At 44.0% G+C, this 17,040-nt stretch overlaps 1 protein-coding gene across 6 annotated transcripts in view; it reads right to left on the reverse strand.

The window, feature by feature from the left end:
• Positions 1–17,040, reverse strand: part of AKAIN1 (A-kinase anchor inhibitor 1) — a 104,042-nt gene that overhangs the window by 11,974 nt on the left and 75,028 nt on the right. For 2 of the 6 annotated variants that reach the window (XM_029922176.1, XM_029922175.1), the window contains one exon: positions 767–939. The exons of 2 other annotated variants lie outside the window; for them this stretch is intronic. In XM_029922176.1, the coding sequence (XP_029778036.1) occupies positions 767–925 (159 nt within the window). In that variant the 5' untranslated portion in view covers positions 926–939. Of the gene's footprint in view, positions 1–766; positions 957–17,040 lie in introns of those variants that run through there. 2 more of the 6 variants (XM_029922177.1, XM_029922178.1) reach the window with 2 other exon arrangements.

Below are 17,040 nucleotides of genomic sequence, written 5' to 3' on the forward strand. Positions count from 1 at the left end.
AAAACAAGCAGTTAGTAGTGCTTAAGAAGAAATGATTCAGTATCTAATGGATAGTTGATACCTGTCACAACACAGCATTTTATATACTGTTAAGTGAAACTACAATACAATCTAAGTTTATTTTGGGAAAAAAAATTTTTAAAGACTATCAAGCATTTAGAAGAAAATCTAAAAGAATATCTTTATGACGTGTGGGAAGGCAAGGATTTTGTGAACTGAACAAAAAGCAACAACCATAAATGAAAACATTGTTAAACCAGACTATACCAAACTAAGTGGTTTTTGTCATGAAAACACAGGCATGGGAAAGGCTTTCCGCTTGAGGAAGTCAAAGTGAGGAATATGTCCGTGAAAGCCATCGTGGAAATGCCCTAAGTAGTTGATTTTCTGAACACGTGGCTAACAAATTACCAAGACTGGGCGCTGAGTTTGGAGAGACCCAAAAGGCTGTTGTGACCACCACGTAGATTTCAAGGCAAAACACAACTACAGGTTCCCTCCTTTCACCCCAAAGGACTAGGGAAATCAGACTTCTCCCCAAGTCCTGAGTTTCTTGCAGTCAGAAGCAGCTCTGGAATTTCTATGAAGGATTTAGGAGCACAAATCCAGAGGAAGGAGAAATGAAGAATTTGTCCCGACTCTGGGGCGTGCACGGCACTTTGCACAGGACTGATTAAATGTCCATTCGCCATATCACATGACAGTGGGTGCGATGGAGGAGATGGGGCCCCGGCCACCCTGTGGCAGTGACTGCCTCTCTCCTCACCTTTTCTGACCGCTCCCTTCTCCAGAGCAGGCCTGTCACCGGGTGCTCATTCTCCCCTCCAGGAGCCACCAAAAACCCGGCCCAAACTCCTGGCTCCTGCCTTCCTGCCCCAGGGATCCACCAGGCAGGGAGAGTCACTGGAGTCACTGGGGACAGCATGTCCCAGAGAGCCACTGTGGAAATATGGGAGTCAGGTGTTACGGGAACAGAAGAAGTAAACTTCCGTCAGAATGGGCTCTATGTCCCCAGACTCTTACTCCACCCCCAGGGCTCAGCTCCCCATCCACCATCTCCCAGGCTGCACCCCCCCCCCCCCCCCCCCCCCCCCCCCCCCCCCCCCCCCCCCCCCCCCCCCCCCCCCCCCCCCCCCCCCCGCCCCCCGCCTCAGTTCTGCAGCCTCTGCTGCCCCTTGGTGGCGACTCCTAGCATTGCCAAAGACCCAGGACAGATATCCTTTGGCAGAAAGCTGTGTGCCCTGGTTCCCAGAGAGCCTGTGTGTGTGTGTGTGTGTGTGTGTGTGTGTGTGTGTGCTGCACGTATGTGTGCATGGGGAAATCCCTGACTCGAGACAAGACGACATGACTGTGCTGAGTTCACAAACACATTTAGAGTAACCAGCACACAAAAACTTTCATGAGGGCCATTTATGGATTCATGCTCCCAAGAGTTCTGGAGCAGCTGGAAATACAGCCCAGAGGTGTCCTGTCCTCATTCAGGTGGAAACTCCTTGACTGAGTGACTCAGGAAAGATTCTGAGTTCCAAGGCAAAACTAGTCACAGGCTTTGCCTTCCTCCCCATCATGGGAAGAAAGGAGAGAGGGAGGGAAGGATGTTAGCTCTCTGAATGATTTTAAAGGAATCTTTAAAAACCAAAACCAAAAGCCCTTCTCACACTGTCCTCCCTAAACAACGAATAGGCTAATTCTCAGAAGCACCATCTTCCGCTAAAGAAGGAATCAAATTCCCAGCTGTGACAGGTACAAGCCTAGACGTTGTCGATCTGGAGAACACGGGTATATAGCAGGAACCCCAGGGGCTAACCTGAGGAACACTGCACTCTGACATAAAGTCAAGTCTTGTCTACGCTCCTCAAAAGAACAGCTCCCACCTTCTAAAGGCAATTTCTTGGCAATGTCAAAATATTTCACATATCCCCTCGTGACACAATGACAAAAAAAGAGTCTACAAATTCAGTAATGCTTTCAGATGAATTTGAATGTTATTAATCATAAGTCTCCATGTACTTTTGAAAAATTGCGATCGTTCTGTGAGACTGTGTATTTCACCCACAGAAAGAGTGCGGGGCAAGTGTTCCTCCGCTGTCTCTCAAAACAGCCTGCTCAGCTCCCAGGGTCCTTCTCAGTCCCACCTCAGGCCAGAGATGTTAGAAGCAATGAAAGGCAGGCAGATGTTATAAACTAAATCCTAACGATGGAACGTGGGTGGCCCAGGGCATGGTGTGGAGTTAGAAGCCTTCCACGGCTCTCTGCAAATGGTACTCTCTCCCAAATAGTCACTCAGGAAACATTTATTTCTTTATTTGTTTGTTTATTTATTTATTATGTTTATTTTTTTTTATTTTTGAGAGAGAGACAGAGTGCAAGCAGGGAAGGGGCAGAGGGAGGGGGAGATACAGAATCTGAAGCAGGCTCCAGGCTCTGAGCTGTCAGCACAGAACCCAGCGCAGGGCCTGAACTCACAGACCGTGAGATCATGACCTGAGCCAAAGTCGGACGCCTAACCGACTGGGCCACCCAGGTGCCCAGGAAACATTTATTAAATGTCTAAATGTGCCAGGTTTGCACAAGTCAGACCAAGTTTTCACCTTCAGGAAGGAAAGGATGGCTAAGATTTCTGTGTTTAAGTACTCCAAAATAGTAAGACTTAAAAGATTAACAGGAGACTGGGGCACCTGTGTGGCTCTGTCGGTAGAGCATCTGACTTCAGCTCAGGTCATGATCTCCCGGCTCGGGAGTTCAAGCCCCGCGTTTGGCTCTGTGCTGACAGCTCAGAGCCTGGAGCCTGCTTTGGATTCTGTATCTCCCTGTCTCTCTGCCCTTCCCCTGCTCGCTAGCTCTCTCTCTCTCTCTCTCTCTCTCTCTCTCAAAAATAATAAACATTAAAAAAAAGATTAACAGAGACTAAGAATCAATTCTCAGTTTTTTTACGTGGAAAAAGGGAGGCCCAGATACTGTGTGGAGTTGCTGACGTGGGCGCGCACTCTGTAAGTCCCGGAGCTGGGAGCAGAACCCATGTTCTGGAGCCTTGCACAGCACATTGCCGCTGCTGCCTAACCTGAAGGCAAGGAGTTGGCAGCTGGGAAGAGAGCCCAGAGACTACTCCCTTCTCTGCACACAATGGAAAACACACATGCCATCTTTTTCCTAATTGTTTCTTTTTCCATCTCAAATAATGGCCCCATTCTTACACCATTCTGTTTGTCCTTCTACTTGCTCCCTGAAACAGCCAGAGCCACATTTTTAAAAGGAAACCCAGTATGTCACTCAAGTGCTCTAACCCTTCCTTGGCCTCCCATTGCAGGTGGGAAATGAATGAAAGCTCAGCCTCTCACCATAGCCTTCAGGGCCGTGCTGACCAGTCACCTGTCTCTTGTCCAGCCTTGCACCTCCCTCCTTCTCCCACTCCGCTTTGTATTTGATCATCACAGATGAGCTGTAGTTATGAAGCATGACTGGGCAGTTAGCACTTACTGCGCATCTCAATCTGCTCAGGCTACTATAGCATGAACACCATGGACGGAACGGCTTAAATATCAAATGTATTTCTCACAGTTCTAGAGGCTTACAAGTCCAAGGTTAAGATGCTGACAGATTGTGTGTTTGATGAGGGCCAGATTCGTGGTTCACAAATGACCATCTTCTCCCTGAGTCTTCACATAATGGAAGGGTCAAGAGATCTCCCAGAGGTCTCTTTTCTAAGAAACTAACCCCATTCGGGAGGGCTCTACCCTCATGACCCAATCACCTTCTAAAAGCTCACCTCCTACTTCCATTACCTTGGGGGTTAGGATTTCCACATAGGAATTTGGGGAGGACACACACATTCCATCCATAACACCATGAGAACGTGGGCAAGCTAATTTTTCCCTATAAAATGGGGACAATAATAGCACCTCTAGACTGTTCTGATTAAATAAGTGAATATATGTAAGGTGCTGGGAGGTGTGACTTGAAGTGAGCAGTACCTATCGGCCTGTTAAAGAAATAAAAATAACGAAAACAGAGTTTGGATCCGCATGGTTTCCAAGCAGCCTATCTTGGTCTGAAATTTAAAACCTTAACACAGGGATTTGACCCCTGTACCAATCAATACTGCATTTAGCTTTCTGACATTAGTAGTGAGAAGAAAGCCTTACATAGGCAACACCTCCCCCAGAAACCTCTCCTTTATGAAGGAACAAATGTGGAGGGCCTGCATGGCTCAGTCGGTTAAGTGTCGGACTTCAACTCAGGTCATGATCTCTGGGTTGGGGGATTTGAGTCCCATGTTGGGATCTGGGCCCACAGCTCAGACCCTGGAGCCTGTCTTCGGATTCTGTGTCTCCCTGTCTTTCTGCCCCTGCCGGCTCTCTCTCTCTCTCTCTCTCTCTCTCTCTCTCTCTCTCTCTCTCTCGTAAAAATAAATAAACATTAACAAATATTAAAAAAAAAAAAAGAGGTTACAAACTTTCTGCAGCTGCTGGAAATCTGACCCAACACGTCCTGTCCACTGATTACTCGGCCTGAAATTAGCTTGGCTTGGAGTCTACCTTCCCCCCCAGAGCGCCTGCTCTCTAGGACTCGAGCGGAGTCCGTCTTGCTCAGCACTCTGCCCCCAGGACCGAGCAGAGCACTGGCTCTTGGCGGACACTCACTACTGGTGCAAGGAATTACAATTGCACTTGTTTTCTAGTTTCCGTTTTCCGGTCTGTCCCGGCTTTCCTTCCTTCTCACCGTGCTCTTGTTAATTTCTTGCTCTTGTTAATTTCCTGCTCGTGTTAACTTCCCGCTCTTGGCCTCCTTTGCTACATTTTGCTGCTCCCCTGCAATTAGAGTTCAAGCTCGGGAGGAAACAGCTGAGGAGAGGCTCTCTTGGCGTGGGAGCAAGAGTGCACAAAGCAGCCGAGTACTAAGAGTATCAGAAAAGCTGCTCCAGTTCCCAGGCCACCTGTAGCTTGGCCAGTTTGCACTTAGAAATGTCCCCACAAGGTCATCTCTCTATTCCTGTCGCCCTGGTCTTCTCCACGCTCCCCTTGCATCCCTACAAGCCCCTCTAAGGGTCGGTTCTAGTTCCCTCCCTTTGATTTCAAATACTTTGCAGAAGGAGGCGGGGAGAACAGCCCCCTTCAGTGGGGTGCAGTGACGCCCCCAGGGGTGCAGCTCCTCCTGGGCCTCTGAACACTCCCCACGTTTATACACTCCCTGAGCCCTGCGCACCTTGGGTCCTGGGGTCCCTGAGGCCCGGCAGCCATCCACATGTGCTGAGGCACCACGTGAGAACCTCAAGTCTGAGCCATTCAGAGTTCGCCTGAACAAGCCTCGACTTTCTCAGATTTATTTTTTTAAGTGTATTTATTTATTTTGAGAGAGAGAGAGAGAGAGAGAGAGAGCGCGCGCGCGCGCATGTGAGCAGGGGAGGGGCAGAGAGAGATAGGAAGAGAGAGTATCCCAAGCAGGCTCGGCACTGTCAGCAAAGAATCGGATGAGGGGCTCAATTCCTCAAACCGTGAGATTATGACCTGAGCTCAAATCAAGGGTCTGACACTCAGCTGAGTCACTGGCATTCCATTGTTCTCATATTTAAATCATGTCATACACGTGAAATGGGTAACAAACAAGTGAAAACATTTCATTTTTTGTTTTTTTAATTTTGAGGCAGGGAGGGGCAGAGAGAGGGAAACAGAGGGCCTGAAGCCAGCTCTGTGCTGGCAGCAGACAGCCCCAGGTGGGGCTTGAACCCACCAACCCTGAGATGATGATCTGAGCAGAAGTCAGACACTTAACTGAACCACCCAGTGGCCCCTGATTTGTGTCTCTAAAGCAGAGGAAGGAGGGAGCAAGTCATCACTGCTTCTTCAAATTGGACAGAGACACATACAAAACTTCTTCCACTAGGAGTTTCCTTGGGCAAAATTCTATTCCATGTGGCTTTTTTTCTTATTATACCTTTTTTATGTAACCATGAGAATCCTGGCTCTCTCTACTGTGTTGGGGTTAATTAGAAGAAAAGAACAGGTGGCTGGAAAGAGAAAAGGAAAGGAAGAACAAGATCAGATATTTTATGTCTTTCTTTTTTTTTTTAACCAGGACTATTTCAGAAAGAGAAAGAAGCTGAAGGAAACTAAACCCAGACTTCGGGCGTGTGTGCTAGAACTATGTGACAGGAGGCTCATCTCCCGTGTAGCTCTCCTTGTGTCTCAAGAGAGCTGTGGCGACCAGCAGCATGGGAACTAAGCATCCGTATGGGAAAAGTAAGTAAGGGAAGGAGGGGGAGAAAGAGGCAAGGAGGAAATGAGAAACAGTATCTCCAAGGAGGAAAATTAGCTGCCCCCCAAATAAAATCAAATTACTTGCACCTAAGTGAAATTGTAGATAGTGCCTTTAAAAGTTTCTAGCAAGCAAGCTATGGTAAATAGAAATTAATTATACAAGACACATTAAAACCAGTTTAAGATGTAAGGGTTTACACTGACATACTTTTTCTTTTTTCAAAGAATTTTTTTAGTGCTTAATAATTCTTGAGAGAAAAAGAAAGAGAGAGAGCGAGCTGGGGAGGGGGAAAGAGAGGGAGAGGCAGAGGATCTGAAGCAGGCTCTGATGTCAGCGCAGAGCCTGATGCAGGGCTCAAACTCACAAGCCATGAGACCATGACCTGTGCTGAAGTCGGGCACTTAACTGACTGAGCCACGCAGGCACCCCAAACACCGAAATACTTTTAAGAGTTAATTGCTCTCATTTTCCCTTTATTTACTGAAAATAATATACATGCGTGGGTTTGCACAGACAGATCTACAGCCTGCTGTTCCTCTCATCTTACTTTTTTCATGAAATCTCAAGTTCCTTAGCCACAGATTCTTCCACCATAATTTTTAGCTTGTTTAGCCACCATTCCATGTAAGAACTAGGCACAGTGGGGGTCTCTGAGGCCGCTGAGTGCCCTCTCCAACCACACCCTCTCCTTCCTGCTAAAGGTAAACAATCTCCCGAATATTCTCATAATTATGCTCTTGCTTTTCTTACTTTTTAAAGTTTATTTAGTTTGAGACAAAGAGCATGAGCACAGGTGAGGCAGAGAGAGAGGGAGAGAAAATCCCAAGCAGGCTCTGCACTGTCAATGCAGAGCCAGACACAGGGCTCAATCCAACCAACCATGAGCTCAGTCATGAGGGCGCCTGGGTGGCTCAGTCAGTTAAGCATTCAGCTTGGGTCATGATCTCACGATTTATGAGTTCAAGCCCCACATCAGGCTCTGTGCCAACAGTGCAGAGCCCAGAGCCTGTTTCAGATTCTGTGTCTCCCTCTCTCTCTCTTTGCCCTCCCTCCCTTGCTCGCATTCTGTCTCTCTCTCAAAAATACATAAACATTATTAAAAAACAAATCAGATGCTTAACTGACTGAGCCACCCAGACGCCCTTACTCCCTGCTTTTCTTTAAGCTTGCTATATATTGTTACCATAGCTCTAGCTTGATCATTTTCACTGCTGCATAGCAACCCATTTAACAATTAGATCAAAATGTTTATTCTCCCACTAATAGCACTTGGCTTGAGTCCAGTTTTAAACTATTATAAATGCATCTGCTGCAGACATTCTTGATTTTGCCTACAAAGGCACATGTGCAAGAATTTCCAAATCTTAAAGCAGGAGTAGACTTCTGGGGTGTAGAGAACAAGCATGCTTGAATTCCCTAAGCATTGGCAATTTGTTATCCAAAGGATATGCACAAATGTACACTCCAAACAGCAAGGAAGATTCCTACTGTTCAAAATCCTAGTCCAAACCTAGTATATGTCATATTTTTTTAACTCTTAACTTGGTAAATGTGCAATTATATCTTCTGGATTTAATTTGTACTTCCCAGATACCTAATGAGGTTGAGCATCTTTTCAGAGACTATTATGATTTCCTCTTTTATTAAACACCTATTCTATTCACCTATTCGCCCATTTCCCACTGAGTTGTTTTCCTTTTCTTTGATTCCTTTGTGTATATTCTGGATACAACCCCTTTGTCATTTATATGTGCAGCAAATTCTCTCTCTCTCTCTCTCTCTCTGGCCTTCTTCCTTTCCCTCTTAAATCTATGGGTTCAACAGAAATTGTTTATTTTAACGTAGTCAAATCTATCATTTTTTTGGTCTCCATTCAGTGATTTCTGGTTTGAAGTCATTCCTGAGCATAGCAAGTTCTTTTGGTAAAGAAAAACATGAATGAGGAGCCAAAGATTTTTTTCTTTCACTGTGCTTATCATTGCATTCTAGAGAAAAGAAGGCACAAGCATTTCATTTTGTTTTTGTCATTGAGTGGAACGGACTAATCAGAATGGGATACAGGATATAAAGGAATAGAGGATAGAGGAGAAAAGAGTAAATGCTGGAGAAATTGTGCAGTTTCGCTAGAGTTTGAAAAGTAAGCCAGACTAATTATTGTGGCAGAAAAACCAGACAAGAAAGCAAAAAGAGTTGTTAATTGGTTAATTTAAAAAAATTTTTTTAACATTTATTTATTTTTGAGAGACAGATCATGAGCAAGGGAGGGGCAGAGAGACAGAGGGACACAGAATCGGAAGCAGGCTCCAGGCTCTGAGCTGTCAGCACAGAGCCTGATGTGGGGCTCAAACCCACAAACAGTGAGATCACGACCTGAGCTGAAGTTGGACGCTCAACCGACCGAGCCCGCAGGCGCCCCAGCTGGTTGATACTACTTTCACCACAGCTTGATAGCAGCCAGAAACCCCAAAATGAATCTAACCAAGTAGACTCTTCAGAGCAGACTGCCCTTACAGTGCTGAGGACCGCCTTGGCGTAGGACCCCAATTTACAGCAACACACTTATAATGAGGATAGTCACAAGCAAATGAAGGAAATAATAACAAGTGACGGAGCACTTGGGGCACCTGGGTGGCTCAGTCAGTTAAATGTCTGACTTCCGACTTGCGCGCAGGTCATGATCTCACGGCTTGTGGGTTCGAGCCCCACGTCAGGCTCTGTGCTGACAGCTCAGAGCCGGGACCTGCTTCAGATTCTGTGTCTCCCTCTCTCGCTCTGCCCCTCTGTTGCTCATGCTCTCTTTCTCTCACTCTCTCTTTCTCTCTCTCTTCTCAAAAAATAAAAATAAAAAACCATTAAAAACATTTTATAAAAAGCTCCCCTTCAGTCTATACCTACAGAGCATGAGGAAATTAAATGGATCATTCAGTGTTTATTTAATTAATGGGGACAATCGAGCAGATGATACAGCCCCAACTTACAAGGTGGCCTTTTCCATTTACTGAATTACCTAACTGCCAAATTGGTGCTGTACTTTGGAAAACAAATCAGGCATCAATCATCAACAAGATTTTAACCATTAACTTCAAAATTCTGTTACTTCATCGATCTAGGTCTCAAACCAGGTTTATGAAAATTAGTATTATTTTGTTTTATGAGCATCATTTTGTAGCATCAATTTTAGTTTAATTTGTCAAAGCACTCTGGTTTTTTTTTTAAGTTTGTTTATTTATTTTGAAGGAGAGGGAGCACACAAGTGGGGAAGGGGCAGAGAGAGAGGGAGAGAGAGAAAATCCCAGGCAGGTTCTGCACCACCAGTTAAGGCCCCCATGCGGGGTTCGATCTCAAAAACCACAAGATCATGACCAGGGTTGAAGTCGGACACTTAACCAACTGAGCCCCCAGGGGTCCCAAAACACTCAGATTTATTGACAGTAGAAGAAACAACCTTTTGTGGAGGGGAAATGGAACTGCTTCTGTAATTTTCTGGATCACTGAGAGACATAAATCAAGTTACACTCAAATTCTACTGTGTTGTGAGGTCAAAGGTATCATTGGCCAGAAACACCCTCAAATTAAAAGGTTTTTAAAAGTGTATTTAATTTTGAGAGTGTGGGCAGAGAGAGACAGAGAGAGAGAGAATCCCAAGCCGCTCCGTGCTCTCAGCACGTAGCCCAGTGTGGTGCTGGATCTCACGAACCATGAGACCATGACCTGAGCCGAAATCAAGAGTCAGACACTTAACCGACTGAGCCACCCAGGCACCCCTAGACATTCTTATCTATGAAAAAATTTCTTCTCTTACAAATGCACAAAATTCTTTGAATGTTAAACTAAAGTCGTATTGTCTTCTTGGCGCCTTCAAGGTGTTCATTTCAATACCTGACTGGAGTTAATAGGTATGGATTCAAATGGGTTCCAAGAAGTATGCAAATTAGAAGACACATGACCTCATGAATCATTCACAGGTGAATCAATGTAGAACATTTGCAAATGACAGAAAAAATTGCTGACAGATAATGTTATCAATACGTGTGTTCAGAAGGCTAAGCAATATGGCTCAGTATCTTTTGGACCCATCTGGTAAATTTATGTGAATCACATAATGTACTGGGCAGTTTATTTTAAAAATCCAATAGTACAACAATCATGCCTTTTTAGAAAATGGGGGTTGTAATTCTAACTATCAAATGAACAGAAAAGATCATTACATGTTTGAATGCACATTGTAGGCAGCGATCACACCTATACAAATGCCCCCACCCACCCATCCATGGTTTCATGTTCCACAGTTGCAGTTACCCACAGCCAACCATGGTCTAGGAAGTAGATGATCCTTTTTTTCTCTTTTTTTTTTTGGTTAATATTTTATTTTTTAATTCATCTCTACACCTATTGTGATGCTCGAACACACATTACTGAGATCAAGAATCACATGCTCTCCCTACTGAGCCACGCAGGTGCCTCAGATGATCTCATTCTAATGTATCCTCAGAAGGTCAGGAGTAGCCTAATGCTACATCCCAATGCCTGCACTATTTGCATCTCTTCATGTCATCATATATGTATTTCATCGTCTCACATCATAAGGAAAGTGGACACAACACAATAAGATATTTTGAGAGAGGGGGGCCACCTTCACATAACTTTTAATATAGTATATTATTACAATCTCCTATTTTATTATTAGTTACTGTTGTTAATTTCTTACTGTGCCTAATTTATAGATTAAGCTTTATTATAGCTCTGTACATAGAGGAAAAAGTATAGTATAGAGAGAGTTTGGTATTATGTGGTTTCAGGCATCCACTGGGGGGTCTCAGAATGTATGCAAGGATAAGGGGGGATTCCTATATTTGAAAAAAATTCTCTAATCATATGCAGAACATCTAGGCCAAGATGAAAAAAGGATGGTGGAAAAAAAAAAAACTCAACCCGTATTTCAATTTAACCTGCACATGGAAGTGATTTTATATAAAATCATGTTATCACGAGGGAGGGATCAGTTAATTCAAAGCAAGGTGACAAAAGATGAAAACTATACTCTATTAGTGTCTTTCTAACCCATTAGTTGAATCATTTTCAACACATCATTTCAATTCCTACAACTCCTACTGTATACAACCGTTGTCTCTAAATTGTTTATTCTAATCCATCACCTAGATAGGTTAGAGCACATGAAAATTAGCCGAGGAAATATGGGTCAGTGCAAGTGCCCGCTAAAAAAGAAAAATGAACCCGGCAAAACACTCTATTGAAATATTTCAATATGTGTGTGTTGTGATTATCAAGGGGAGAGCCACTCAAGACTTTAATGGGTGCCTGATATAAGCAGAAGAAATGGGTCATCAGCTACTGGCCCCTCCCCAGGCTCAGCTCCTAATGGGAGAGTGGCGAGGCCCACCCAGCAGACACCTGTCGACACCCCAGGGTGAAAGGGAGCAAGTTGCAAAAAAACAGCAGCAACAACGTAGCACTTCACCTCCTGGTGCTCTGTCTCCTTGCTGTAATTATAGTATGAACTTAAAATCTGAGAGTAACAACGTCTGACGCTGCATCCAGTTCAGATTAAGCAGAGAGGAGATCTGAGCTGTCAACAGAGAGCCCGACGCGGAGCTCAAACCCACAAAATGTGAGATCACAACCTGAGCCAAAGTCCTAAGCTCAAGGACTGAGCCACCCAGGCGCCCCCCTCTAAGCCTCTAAGACAGGCACTGCTGTGCCTTCGCGTCACTTGTTAATAGGGGAGCATGGCTGACCCTCATGAACCTTCTCCACTCAGTGCTCCGAACGGCCCCAGCTAGTTGCCTGCTCCTCGTAGAAAAGAGCCCGCAGTTTCGACACGACAAACCCCGAGCGCGTGCGGGGCTGAGAAGAACCTTCCCCACTGGCCCCACCCAGCAACTTGGACAATTCGCCTGACCTGTCTGGCCTCAAGCTTCCTTTCCTAAAAGGGAAAATTCCCCTAACATTCAGCGTTCCAAAATGTGCTGTGCAATTATTGTGATGGTATTATTTTCTTTGCTTTTGAACTATCCAATTTTTAGCAAGTTAATTAACATGCAGACAGTTTCCATAAAGATTATAAGCCTCTATCGGTGAGAAGGTTCCCTGAACTAAATAACAAATTACCTAAAGTGTCATGTGGTTGTCAACCTGTAAGCCCCTCTCTAATTCACTATTATATTACTGATTATTGGGAGGAATTAAAATACTCACATCTTGGTGAGCATTGCATAAAGTATAGCAATGTCAAATCACTTTGTTGTGCATCTGAAACTAATATAGCATTGTGTGTCCACTAAAATTATAATTTAAAAAATTTTAAATAAAATAAAGTTCTCATGTCTTATAGCAATGCATTTGGTTTTTGCTATTTTGCTACAACAAAAAGATAGAGTTTTTATTTTTCTGAAATAACAAATCTGCAGGACAGGTCGGCAGGCTAGAGACACAGAGAAGAAAAGGATCCCTTCTTCCTCAAGGAACCTCGGTCTTTTCTCTTAAGGCCTGGCAGGGAGCCGGTGAGGCCTACTCTCATTTTGGAGGGTCATTTGCTATACAAAGTATCTACTGATTTAAATGTCAATCACATCTAAAAGATACCTTCCCAGCAGCAACCAGACTGGTGTTTGACTAAAATCTGGGTACCACTGCCTGGCCAAAGTGACATATGGAATTAACCATCACAGGAGGACTGGGTGAAATTCACAGTGAGGACACCAAATACACAGCATATTGTTGCAGCCACCCACCTTGCCCGAGACCATGACAGACAGCACTCATCAGCCAAAGCCCTGTTCCCCAATGGCTTGGCTCCAGGAAGCCGGGCTGAATTGGAATATGAGATAGAAGCTACCCTCCCCCATGGCCTACGAGGTAACGTCAGAAGCATCCTTCCCCACACCAGCACCATGGCCATGGATCATATCTGGCATGCCAGCCAAGTCACTTGGTAGTTTCAGTTACCCCTGAGGTCCCTAGAGGTCTAACAGAGAGATTTAGAAAATCCAGATACACTAAATGTGAGAAAAGCACTTTGTCCCAATTAACATCTTTCTGAGCAAAAAGATAAAGCATTCAAATAAACTACCTAATTATGTAGAAATGAGTATACTCTCATTAAAACCTGTTTGTATTAATTATCTATCATTATAGCCAATGTATAGCAATTACAGTTACTTTTCACTCGCCTGCGAACTTTCAATCCTATACTAGCCTAAAGTCTTAATAATTGTAAGTTTGAAATTTTACATTGTGTACAATTATATCTGTACATAAGACTCACACACCCTCTGGATGGTAATTCATACGTTTGGGATATTCAAAAGCATTCTGATATTTAACAAAAATACTGCCTATTATCTATTATGTGGTAAAAATACGTGGTACTAGCAACTTTGGCTGAAATTCATTTGATCCTATCAATCAAAAAAGAAAGCCAAAAAATCCAACTTTGCCACTGAACACAAATATACCAACTGGTAGAGAGGAAACCTATTCCTTTTATAATCAGGTCTATGTTTGATTCCAAGGACCTCTGGATACGAGCATTCAATACTTGACTTAATTAACTGACTTGACTTAACAAGTAACTTCACTTAATTAGAGGTCTATTTCTTGACTGCCAGCTCTGTAAGTTTCCATAGTCCTTAGTCAAACCTTAAGTAGTAAGTATTCACCACTTTGGTCTCACAACCCTAGTCCCTCCATTGGATGGTTCTGCAACTTAATCTCTGGGCTTCAGTATCCTTATGTTTACGTTAGGAGTTAGACTGGCAACTCTAGAATTCTGAGTTGCTGCTAACCAAAGGATTTATAGAGCCCCCTAGCACATCCCAAAGTCTCCATAATAACACTAGCATATTCACTTACCATCTTATGTATAAATCAACTCAGGTAGCTCTCATGAAAACCGTATTAGGTAGAAATTTGTATTTTCCAAAACTGACCACAGCAGTAGCTTTAGTCCTCTGTGTTCTTTTTAATAAATTTTTTTAAAAGTTTATTTACCTTTGAGAGAGGGGGAGACAGAGAGAGAGAGAGAGCGTGAGCAAGTGGGGGAGGGGCAGAGAGAGGCAGAGGGAGACAGAGAATCCGAAGCAGGCTCCAGGCTCTGAGCTGTCAGCACAGAGCCTGATGTGGGGCTTGAATTCATGGAACATGAGATCATGACCTGAGCCGAAGTCAGACTCTTAACCAACTGCACCATCCAAGTGCCCCCTGGTCCCCCATGTTCTTCGGATATTTGCCATCACTCATCAAGAGCTGGAGTCAATTTCTCTCCCCCTTGAGCTTGTGTAAGCATGTGTGACTACCTCAGCTAACAGAATATGGCAGAAGGGACATGGGATGACCTCCAAGGACAGGTGATAGAGTTTCCACCTGGCTTTTTCTCCCTGAGGATGCTTGTCTTGCCAACTCAGCCACCATGCTATAAGGAGACCCAGGCCACATGGAAAGGCCATAGATAAGAGTTCCAACCAATGACATCCAGCTAACAGCTGATGGCCAGTTATGGAAGTGAAGGCACCTTCAGATGATTGCAGCCCAAAGAATTCAAGTCATCCCAGCTGAAGCCTCGTGAGGCAAAGACAAGCTACCCATGCCATCCTCCCTAGCAAACCTGCCATGGCCCAGAGTAAAGATTCATGACCACAAGAGTGGTGCCACGTTGTTAAGCCACTGAGTTTTGTGGTGGTTTGTTATGCAGTAATAGGCAACTAGAACAAGTTGATGGTGTTTTATCTACATTTTGCAGATGAGAAAACTGAAGCAAGGAGAGACTGAAAATTGCCCAAGCACACAGCTTGTGCATGGAATTTGACCCCCTTCAGGCTGCCTCCACAGCCTGGGCTCTTAGACACCGTGCTATCCTTCCTTAACAAGTAATTATGAAAAGAATGGGCTGTCATTGATTCATAGCCCTATTTATCAATGTTTCACAATGCATCTCACTTAACCAAATTATTTACTGTTATATATATTTGTGTTTGTTTTGAGAGAGAGAACAAGCAGGGGAAAGGCAGAGAAAGCGGGATATAGAGATTCTGCAGCAGGCTGATAGAGCAGCAGCATAGAGCCTGATGTGGGGTTCGAAATCATGAACCACGAGATCATGACCTGACCCAAAATCAAGAGTCAGACACTTAACGGCCTGAGCCATCCAGACACCCCTGTTATATATTTTACATAAGTTTCATGTATTGTATTTCCTCCAGGAAATCCTGTTACCATTTCATAACAGTATTGTAGAAAAAAAAAACTGTACCATGGAAGAGGTTTTTGGCCTCTTCTATTTATATTTCCCCAAAATATAAGATATTGAAATTTTACTGCTAGGTGAAGCCATTTCTATGCAGTCTGACTCAATTCCTTTGTATCATATCTGTAAAACTCCCTCTGAGGGAAATATTAAGACTATTAAGATCAGGGTCCTGCCAGAAAGGGAAAGAGTTACAATGGAAGAGAAAAAAAAGGTGGAATCTAAATTACACACTTTTGTTTTAAAGTTTACAGCATAGTTAGATATTCTGAAGCAAGATAAATGATTTGGTGAAAAGTTGTATTTAAACATTGTCTAGGGGCACGTGGGCGGCTCAGTTCGTTAAGCGTCCGACTTCGGTTCAGGTCAGGATCTCACAGTTCGCAAGTTCGAGCCTCGCATCGGCCTCTGTGCTGACAGCTCAGAGCTTGGAGCTGCTTCGGATTCTGTGTCTCCTGCTCTCTCTCTGCCTCTCCCCTGCTCATATTCTGTCTCTCTGTCTCTCAAAAACGAATAAACATTAAAAACTACTTAAAAATATAATAAACATTGTCTGGGTTACGATGGCACGAAACATGTTTCATTTCAAAATTGGTTAAAAAGTATTTAATCATTAAAATACTGCAAGTTGATATTGTGATGTGCAAAAAGAAAAAAGCATAATAAACCATTCTAATTACTGCTAACCATGAAAATGCTCAAATCCATCCCCCAGGGAGAACTTGCTTTAACTGACCATAACACCACTGCATAATACATGTGGATGCCCTTGGGACTAAATGAACACAATTGCTAAAAGACTTTTGTTTAGAAATAAACAAAACAGTAACAAAGTATTAGATCATGGGGCACCGTAGTTGTTTTTCTGTGTATGTTGTATTGTATTTTGTAACTTTCCCAATTTCTGTGTATTTTCCCCCCAAATCACTGATTTAAGACACTGACATTTTCCGTGTGTCCCAAAAGAAGAACAGCCATCAGCGACATGGAAGCCCAACAAAAGCATTTGGTGACTGGACTGCAAGTCAAAAAATGATGGATTGACGTGTGTCTTTCCCCTTCTAGCTGGGATAAAATGATGTATTTTCCTTTGGAGGAGAAAACGCAGTCAAGACTACCGGTAGGTGCTGCTTTTCTAGACTCGCTGCCTAAACACAGGAGGGTTATGTCTGGTTAGGTTTAGCCCAGGTCTGGCACATATGTTTGCCTAATAAATAATTAGTTAAAACATGAACCAAACTCTGTTATAGATGCTGGGAATCCAGGCATAAGGTCCCAGGAACCATCCTGAACTCTAGGAGAACAGAAGCATAGTGGGGTTGGTGACCACGGAACACTTGACTACAGCAGTGGTCGGAAGCAGCAAGCGCCTGTCCCCACCTGGGCCCTCCTTGGCATGAGCCCTCCTCTACCATCTGCTGTGCATCGTTAAAGACCCAGAAATGGGATCACAGCCAGAAAAAGGCGGGGTGGGGGGAGGGGTTAGGATTACATCTAAGCTGCCTGGTACATTTTGTTCATCC

Source organism: Suricata suricatta, chromosome 14, assembly GCF_006229205.1.
Source record: "Suricata suricatta isolate VVHF042 chromosome 14, meerkat_22Aug2017_6uvM2_HiC, whole genome shotgun sequence".
NCBI classification, from domain to species: domain Eukaryota; kingdom Metazoa; phylum Chordata; class Mammalia; order Carnivora; family Herpestidae; genus Suricata; species Suricata suricatta.